A 10,603-nucleotide genomic window follows, 5' to 3' on the forward strand; every position below is an offset into this window, starting at 1 on the left:
TTTGTTGTTTCATCTTCTAATGAACAAAGATTTTGGTGGTGCATGTCTGGATAATTTTATTCCCAAGAGCGATTTATTCATGGTTATATGGTGGTGTTGGTTTGCTACTAAAAAAAAGGTCAAAACTGACGTAAAAATCCAACCTCCTGAGATTGATTTTCGTAAAAAAATGATCTAAAAACCGACCCCAGTCATGCAGTAAAAAATCGATCCCAATCGTATGTCCCAACATGAGGTCAGTTTTTAAAAATACACAATAATTAATGCACCATATGGGGATCGAGCCCTCATTTTTGAGTTACACTAAGTATGTTGTTGCTGCGGCTTACTAGGCAAAATGCATGTTTGCATTGAGCTTGCCAACTTATGGACTTGGTGCATGATAGAATGTTAACTAATGTAATTAGCTGACAATACCATTAATTGAAGTTAGAGATAATTATCAATGAAATATGAGCCATAATTCTGCATAAATTGCTCATCACAGTGTACACTGCACACAAGTACAAGAAATGCTTAAAGCACCCAAATATCCTATTTTTATCAGTTCCATATACAATTGTTTTATAGAGCAAACATTAGATTTTTCTTTGATTCAAAAATAAAACACTAGTAAGTAAACTAGCAGCTAACAAACATCTTGAGTTAAGAGAACTGAAGTTACTTGCATCTCTCCCAGGAGTAGCTGATGTCCTTCACAATGCGGGTTTATTCATGGGAAGTCTCTTATCAGCCAAAACCAAGAATGGCAATGTCCTCAAAATGCAGATCATGAGCTGAGAAAATCTCAGAACAGTTCCAGACGTTGGATTGAGCCGAAACTAGCACCAGATGTATATTCATGGCTGGATGACCAAACTCCAATAGCGAGTGATAGTGTTCATCGGAGGAAGCCCAAACATCACATTGCATGTGTACTTTACAAAGAAATGAAGTAAACGAATTTGAAGTGAATTCGGCATCCAGGTGGATGCTATGAGAAGTGTAAAATCAAATCTAGGAGTCATCCAATTCAACAATTTGTGCTCTTTTCTCAGCAGCTTTCTTCCTGATAAAGATGCCCCATCTCAATGCTGCTTTCAGTTTAAGCCACCCTACAACAGCCTTTCCTGAACGCGTCCTGTCCTCATTAATACCAAAACTTGAAGACATGCTGGGCATGTATGGTGATCCATATGGGTAATTATTATCTTCTGAGGTACTGGAAGAAACATGATGCTGGCCACCCATGTTGAATATATGGAGAAGATGTTGCATGTCGTCATTCTCTAACATTTCATGACTTCTGGTGCGGATTTCTTCCTCTGTGAAGAAGTCATCAGCTCCTTTATAGGATGAATTAGGAGTACCAGCAGCAAAAAAGCTAGAAAATGATGATTGTGGTGGGTGAAGGGACAGTCTACTCTCACTTCCAGGTGGTTGAGCTTGTTGCGACATGCCTACAAAGCGGTTTTGAGGAAATGAAGCACCACTTAACTGTTCATTGACACTTAGATTTGTGTTCTGAGACTCTGTGGTATATGTATCGTTATACCCTGGCAAAACAGAGATATGCACATTATGAAGCAAAACTTGGTGAAAGTTATGGAAGAGACAAATAGGTGTTATAGTATATCTAATGAGTTAGCTCAACTAGAATGAGTTCATGTCATATATGGCAGTAAAATATAGAGCTTAAGGTACTCTGCTCCATTTTACGAGACAACTTACTAGGTATGGTGACCTATGTTGCTTGGGCTCTTCAAAAATGTTGCCGAACCCATGTCAGATCCTCCAAAAAGGCACTACTTTTGGAGGATCCAACACGCACCCGTCGACATTTTTGAAGAGTCTGAACAACATAGATGGTGACTAAGAAGTAAATTGACTTGGACATTATTTTAGCAGCAGTAGAGGAAAAGAAATAGTAGTTCATAAGTTGGTAAGGAGTAAAACATCACATTATCATACTTAACACTATTTTCACACTGATTCAACACTATTGCAGTCCTCTTCCATTGAGATTTGCAACTGGCTATATTTTCTCAAATAGGTGGAGTTATTGGAGGGAGTAATACGCTGAAATAATGGATAACTTGCTTAGACAGGAATTCACTTTTGTGACACCTACAGTAGGTTTCTTTCTAAAGCACTATAGCCCCAGAGCCAAGATGTACTTGCCTCTGTATGTGTGTATAATAGAGGACAATGAAGACCCAAAAGTCACAAATATATCTCTCTTTATTGAGTATTGACCAGCAAAGGTTACAACTTACAATGCTCAACAGATAATAAGATAGAGATAAAATTAATTTGTTTTTCCAACTCTTGGGTTGTTAAAACTATATGTCAAATTTTGATGTCTTAATGCAAAGAACTATTCCCAATAAAACCATAACTTCTGGATATGAAGGCATAAGTTGATTAAATGAAGAGAAAGTGCAAGCAGATAAAAATGATGAACCATGTTGCAGGAAACAAGTTATCATAAGATCACCAATCATAGACTGGCTAAGGATGGTAGCACAAGTCTAAGACAACACTCTTAAACTTGACGAAAAAAGGGCATGCCAGAGAATATCCGATGTGTTATTTATGCTCAAAGTTCAGTCTTATGTTACTGGATGTGTGAAGTTTCTAATCATTTAGATTCATAGTTTTAGCAATGAATTATCTTTCAGTTACCAAAGGAGCTCACTGAGCCAAATCAGCAGTAAAAGCAAAACAATGAACACAATATAACATACTTCAAGATGACATTTCTTAAGCATCGAACTAATATCTTGCATCTGATGCATATATATATATATATATATACCTCCCAATCCCATGTTCAATCCTGGATTCATATGAGGCTGCTCTGATGAAGTTGAAGCAGGAAGACTTGGCAGATTGAGTTGATGATCAAATGAATTAGAATGGTTCTGAGAACCAGATGCAAGATTATACTGAGGAGCATCTGAGGTTTTATTCTGATTAAGACTTAAAAGAGATTTTCCATCATATTCAACAACATGCATCCAGTTGTCATATGCCTTCTTGACTAAGGTGTCCACATATTCCTGCAAGAACACTTTGAAGTTTACTTAAGCTCTTCCTCACACCGGGGAAGTCAAACAATACAAAGTCAAGATTATGCAAATTGGTAGTAACATGTTATATACTAACAACCACTACTTTCAAAGTTTTACAACATGACACTAACAAAAGAAAGAGTACAAAACGCATCAAGATATAGGCTAAAAACTATGCCTCAATCCCAAATAAGTTGGGGTCGACTATATGAATCTTCATTTCGTCATTTAAGCTCATATCATATCATCATAATACTAAAAAAGAATAAAAGTGAAAAAATACGCTAAACATTATATAATAAATAAAATAAAAGAGAAACATACGTGAATTTTATATATATATATAAGAAAAATAATAATAACAAAAGTTTTGTACGAGTCTAAGACATATCCACAACTAGTAACTATCACCTATATGGGTCTTTTCTTCCATTGTATTCTATCTTAAGCTAAGTTTGTATTGATACCAAGCAATTGTAGGTCTTTTGAGACCACTTCCTTCCATGTAATTTTAGGTCTACCTCATCTCCTTTTAACAATTTCACTTAACATAGTTTCACACCTACAGACCGGTGCATCTATAGGTTGACGCAGAACATGTCCAAACTATCTCAGGTGACCTTCTCACATAATATCCTCAATGTGTGCTAACTGCTACTCGCACTTTCTGGGGAATGTGGTCATTTCTAATCCTATCTAATTTAGTATGACTGCACATCTGTCTTATCATCTGCATCTCCGCAACACTCATCCTGTGGATATGTTGGATTTTAGCATCCCAACATTCACTACCATACATGATACAACATAGCCGGTCTTATAGTTGTTTTATACAACTTACCTTTCACTTTGGTAGGTATCCTTCTATCACATAACAGCCCAGTAGCACTTTTCCATTTCAACCATCCAGTTTTAATCCTATTTAGCAACATCTTCATCTATCATTCCATTTTCTTGACACAACAAGCCTAGATATACAATTTGGTTGCATTTTAGCACCACAATTCCATCTAGTCTCACCTCAACTTCTCTCCTCTCATGTTGACTAAACCTGCAATGTAAGTATTTGGTCTTACTTCTACTTATCCAAAAAACTTTACTCTCTAACGTGCTTCTCCATAGTTCAAGCATTTGGTTGACACCCACGCTAGTTCCATCAATTAACACAATATTCATCAGCATTTAGATAGGCTAAAAACAAATTTAGTAAATGATTCGTGCAAATTGCATAAAAATAGGGTGGCAACTGGGAGAGCGGTATTGGATTTAAATAAGGCTGAAAATGGCTTTAGTAAAAATATTCGGTCTCAAATAATTTTTGGTTGAAACATGGTTGCGCCAAAAGACTTGGGTGGTGAATAACAAAAACCTAGATTTAACCCCATATAGGGACATGCTCTACAGCACCCATTGCCTTGACTTCAATATCCAATATGACAAATTAGATATCTTCTTGGAGGTGCTGGAAAAGATGAATTCTTCTCTGCTTTTAATATTTTCTCTTTTCTTAATTTTACAAAATTGTTAGACGGGTCCATAACTTACTCAAAAGAAGAAAAGAGAAAAAAGAATCAAACATAATTATGTAAAAGAGGAAAATGAATTCAAGAATACAAACCTTTTGATCCTCAGAAAGAGAATCAACTGTATGATACTGTCCACCAGAGATTAAACCACACAACTCATAGATATTGCTAAAAACAACCCCAACACTCTTCATATCATCTGGATAATAGACATAGAGCTTCCCACTAAGAACACAGGTCTTAGCATGCTCCACAAGAGCATCCCACATCTTATTTGACATTCCACTTCCTAGGATCTGAGACAATAAGGTGAAAAGCAAAACGAAAATGTTAAGATAGCCACAATCGTCAAATTAATTTCTGACATTACAGTTTTGATATTATTACATTTCGAAGCCTCTGAGAGTCTCTCACGATGAGTCGTAGAAAGTCTTCCACTGTATATATGCCAGCTTTATTTAGCCTCTTGTGGAAGGATCCATCTTTCCCTATCTTTTCCAATCTCCAAACATCATCATTTAATGCAGGTGGATAATGTTTCTTGTACACTGTAGAATAAGACAGTCACAGAACTACAACAGATAAGCTGATTGTGGTTTGCATATAAAATGGCACGTAATTTGACATATTATAGACTTACATTCTCCTCGATGATCCTTCACACTGAAGGCTTCTGTTTTTGCCTCACGAATGTGAATTCCATCTCGAGAACCTGGTACAACTTTTAAGCCTAGCCTGAACTTTCTGCTTCTAATCCAGCTAGAGTTGTCAGTAAATGTAAACTCACCAAGACTACCTACACCTTCCTTCAATATCACTTGCAAGTCTCCTGTAAGAAGCGGCCTTTTCCCATCACGCTCCTTCACAATGTGAGACTCAAATTCTTCTTCAGTCCAGCCATCATTGTCCTCATTATTAAAATCTCCTCCAAGCACAACAACATCTAGTTTAACAGAGGATTCTGGGCCTGATGTTACAACATGGCCCGTATTTCCATCAAGCAAGACAATATGGATTGCAGAGCCCTGCTCTCCTTCTACTTTACCTCCTGTAAAGAGAGGCAGTGACAATTTAGACCTGAACTGAAGCTGCAAATTTCTCCCATTTGGCCCTTCAATTCTTTTTGGAGAAACCCTGCATCATTTTTTAGCTGTTCAGTATCAAAGAGGAGGGGACAGTTATTTAAAGCAAAATTACATGGGAACTCAAGCAAACAGAAGCAGTACTCTAGCTTTTGATGAAATTGCCTGAGTGGCAAAGACTTAAGAGGCCAAGAGCCTCAGTCCTCTGATCCAAATTTAACACAGGCACTTTTTTTAAGCAAATCAACACTATAGAGATAAGAAAAAAAATTGCATATTTTTTAGTAACATCCAAATTTTAGTCATGCTAGTTCTTCAAATAATTTCATTACATAGTCAGCATCCAATGGAAGACTAGCCATAAATTTGTACAATTTCGCAGAAGAAACTTATCACAGGAAGTTGCGTTAATTACACATTGAAGTTGGGAACTATGACAATTCCAATAAAACCAGCGAAGCAAAGGGTAATTTTTGTTTGAAAAGGTTTCACATATAAATTATATAATACCGTAGAGAATATTTTAATGTGAGCAGATCATTTTAAGCAACATATATTAAGTGAAAGAAAATAGTTGATTCCAATCTGATTGAAGCCTGGGCCCTTCTCCATTTAGTATGCTTTAGTATCTAACCATTTGTTGAGCTCCGTGACAATGTAAAAACTTAACAGAGACATGTTTTTTTAACACTCTGGTACCACTCCAAATTGACGTCCTGTCTCCGTAACCACTCAATTGACCAAACTAACTTTGATATTGCTGCCATGCAGCACTATTATTTTATGACAAATCTACAACGTGGACTCTAATAACCAAATTGATCAACAGAACACTAATGAATACATGACTGCTACTATGGGTGCCAGAGTGACCTAAATTTATAGCGTCAATCAAAACCAGGAAAACCTCCTCTAATGTTCACATCTCAATTCTATTTAGAGTAAATATTGATAGGTTCAAAAGTAAATCAAATGATCCTCAAGGAGATAAATTGTAAACTTCTAGAATCTGACATACCTTGAATTAAGTTTAGTAGGACCAAGTTTTGCCAAAGCACGCTCCACTTCTTCACTAACCTAGTGAGCACAAAGGAATATCCAGAAATAAAGATACAAGAACCACAAAGGCAGAAGACATCTTGTGCAAGTGCAACAAGAATGAAAGATTAAGCATTGCACAGTGATCCCAAAAGCAGAAACATAAGCACACTTCAACATTGTTTCCAACCAATATAGGAGCAAATGTACAGGTGAATAGACTTTCGTGATCAAAATCTTTCAACGTCAAGCATCAGTACGAGAAAAATAGCCATTCCCAAATGTATTCACAATAAAACCTTGAAATTGAGATCAGCAAATCACTTCCCCATACACCAACTTTAAATTACGTGGTGTGTTTAACAGAAAAGAAAGTCTGGCACACTTAAAACTCTCAGACAAGGAAGAAAAACTTGACTGAATGGCATCTCGAGAACATTGACACTGTGAACACATGCATAGATATTGAGGACACTCTCATTGGGGCGGGGGGGACTTCTGTAGAGATTGAAAGTGCTCTTCTTTAATAGTTATAATCCAACACTATGACATATCAGACAATGGCCACATAAACCTGTGCTATAATCATCAATTCTAAGCAGTACTTCGAGATCAAATATCTATAACTTGTTCTGTTTAGCTTGTATGGACATAAATTTATGCATCTTTTCATTCTTTTGTGTTAATTTGTTATACACTAATAAGTAAACATTTGTAGCTTCCAACGCATACTAGAATTAGATACAATGTCACAGCAGTACAAGGTAACTAAATGGGTGGTTGAGACTTCCATGTATTAAGGTAATTAGAGATCACAACGGAAGTGTTTCTTAACATCCAGAGAATGGGAAGAAAAGCTATAAAGGGCCTAATAGTCTTACCACTCTCCGAAGAATAGGTTCCAGTGATGAGCAGAGTTTCTGCAGACTGTCCACCTTGAGTGCTTCAACAATAACACTGCATTAACCATGTAGTTTTCAATAAATGATGCAATTTTTACCATGAATGATACACAGAAAGATGAGGTCAGCTACAATAGGTATTGGATTTCAGCTTCACAGAGAAGAATAAGATAATCCAGTTCACACAGTTTCATGTTAGATTGAAGCACAAAATATGACATCCAATAACTATGACCATATTGTTTTGCATTAAAGAAACTATGAACAAAATAGCATATTTTTAAACTGAAAAAATTGTAGTCTAGATGGTGACACTAAAAGTAATTCAATTGATTGACCATCACATAGAATATGCCTGTGAGAGAGGCATCTGTCAATTTGACGGGTCCGAGATATCAAAGCATATACAGAATTTAAAGCAATTGGCTTGAGATGTTCAAGTATGCTCATGGTTGCAAATTGGAGGGGATAACATTCATCTCTTTGCAACGTCTGGTTAATCCTACTGACATTTGACAGCTCAAACTTTGATAGCCACGGGAACTTACGTACTACATCACTTCTATTACTGTGGCAAGGCAATCATTTCAAATCCATTTTGCAAGATGTTGACAACAATAGGTGGAAACTGCCACAAATGTAGGTCAGATCACCACAATTCAACTTCCTCAAGAGACACCACTCCATCTATAACACTTAACAAATTGAGCCATGATAAAGTAGACAGCACTATGAACCTCTTGAAATGCTGCACCATATCAACATGTCCAGGAATGTAATAAGAATTGAGATTAAGAGAACATGCTTCAATTGTCACTAGGAGAACCAAAAATTGGCTAGTCATCAAGCAAAACTTTAACTCTTCCTTCCCCAAATTTCCAAACAACCATCAAACGGAGTACTCATCTGTTCCAAGGGTCTTCGTGATGATACGACAAACATATCCATCAAGATTATAACTTCTCTTAACAAATTTATTACCTACTGCCCCATTATGCAAGATTACTCTCAGTCTTCACCCTCCACAAGAACTTGCAGTGTCTTCAATAAGTAGCTCCCCAAATCCCTCCAACTTAAACTCTACCTCCTACTGAAACATGATTACTGATTCGATGAAAAATCAAAGTGCCACACTGTTACTCCATTGACAAAATTAGCTAAACATAAAGAAAGGAAAAAAGAACTAAAACCTATTTACAAGTTACACTTTCTACACCCTGATACAGGTGCCTCAAGTTAATTTTGCAATGTTTTAGCCTAAAATGAAGTTCTCATCAAAACTAAACTGCCGATCAGCAGATTGAACTATCCATGGCACAACGACCCAATGATCAAGGGCGAACTCTACCACTGAGCTAATAGCCCATTATGCCAAAAGTTAGAGAAACCCCATTTCTCTATTTCCTTTTTTTTCGCCCCCATGTCGCCATACACCCCCAATACAAGACACAAAACATCATATATTAAAAAAAAACATAATTCTTGATGAATTAAGGTAAATTTACCTGGCAAGAGCTGGTCTTTTTCTATCAGGTTGACCTTCTTCACTACTGTTAGCATCAAGTGTACGTTTTTCTCCAGTGGGTCTTTCCATGAAATTCCTCTGCATTTTTCTTAATTACTGTAATGGGTATCTTCAGATCTGACTTTTCAACTGTTTTCAGTTAAAATTTGAGCTCACAAAGGAATCAGATTCCTAACGGGAAAAAAGGGTTAAAAAGAGGAGAAGAAAAGGAAAGATTAAAGAAACCAAAGATGAAAGCGAAAAGGGAAAGCGGGAAAATTGAAAAGAAAAGGAGAAATGGATGAGAGGTTTCGCGGAAAGTTCGAGGAAGATCTTGGGATTTTTATGGGTATCTGCAGATTATGCACTAAATGTTAAAAAGGTTACTGCTTTCATGGCTGCCTTTTGCTTTGGCTTGCATAGTGGTTTTTCATTGAAAAAATATATATTGTCGTTTTCTGCGATGAAATAAATAGTCTCAATTCTCTCAACTTTAAGTCTTTCTCTTATTATTTCTTTCATCTTCCTTATTAATTTGTTAAGTTAGTTTATTTTATAACACAAAAGCTTTAATTTTCTTCAGACAAATTAATGTTTATATCAGATATATCTGCTGAAGAAATTTAAATTTAGTTATCTTTATTATTTTAAAATTAATTTTTATCTCAGTTTTTATCATGTCAAATTTATTAAAACTTGAGTTTGTGGCAGACATTACCGGAAAAATTATTTTTCATGAATCATTGATGCTGAAATTCACCTTGACCCTAAAGGACTTGGTCATACTATTAAACAAGAAAATAAAGTATTTAGCCAAGATAAAGCAAAGGCCATAATTTTTCTCCGTCATCATATTCATGAAGGATTAAAAACTGAATATTTAACTGTGAAAGACCCCCTTAAATTATGGACTAATTTGAAGGATCGATATCACCACCTAAAACTTACGGTGTTACCATAAGCTCGATATGACTGGATACACCTTCGATTTCAAGATTTTAAAACTGTGACAGAGTATAATTCTGTTATTCACAAGATAAGTTCCATGCTAAAATTAAGTAGAGATACTATCACTAATGATGACTTACTTAAGAAAACTCTTTCAACTTTTCACGCTTCAAATGTGTTGCTACAACAATAATATCGTGAAAAGAGATTTAGAAATATTCAGAATTAATTACATGTCTACTTGTGGCTGAGCAGAATAATACTCTGCTAATGAAAAATCATGAAGTCTGTCCCACTGGGTCTGCTTCATTCCCTGAAGCGAATATTGTAGCAGCACATAATCGATTTGAATCAAGACAAAATAATTATCGCGGCCGTGGGCGTGGGAGAGGACGTAGTAGAGGACGAAATAATTATCGTCATCATGATGAAAATAAAATGAGAACAATAAAGTTCTTCAAAATAATCCTTCCAGAGGTAAATTCAATATTTGTCACTGGTGTGGTATGAAAGGTCATTGGGCACGTGAATATCGTATGCCCGATCATTT

General features: G+C 36.1%; 1 protein-coding gene across 1 annotated transcript; it reads right to left on the minus strand.

Annotated features, from left to right (window-relative positions):
* Positions 1 to 439: 439 nt before the first annotated feature.
* Positions 440 to 9,536, minus strand: LOC129876038 (calmodulin-binding protein 60 D-like). Its single transcript, XM_055951325.1, has 8 exons — positions 9,107 to 9,536; positions 7,581 to 7,656; positions 6,680 to 6,738; positions 5,220 to 5,713; positions 4,967 to 5,127; positions 4,672 to 4,875; positions 2,798 to 3,041; positions 440 to 1,535 (listed from the first exon to the last, which is right to left on the minus strand). Exons 1-8 carry the CDS (start codon positions 9,208 to 9,210, stop codon positions 997 to 999), a joined length of 1,881 nt encoding a protein of 626 aa, XP_055807300.1. The 5' UTR covers positions 9,211 to 9,536; the 3' UTR covers positions 440 to 996.
* Between the last annotated feature and the right edge of the window lie 1,067 nt (positions 9,537 to 10,603).

This window comes from Solanum dulcamara, chromosome 12 (genome assembly GCF_947179165.1).
Source record: "Solanum dulcamara chromosome 12, daSolDulc1.2, whole genome shotgun sequence".
NCBI lineage: Eukaryota > Viridiplantae > Streptophyta > Magnoliopsida > Solanales > Solanaceae > Solanum > Solanum dulcamara.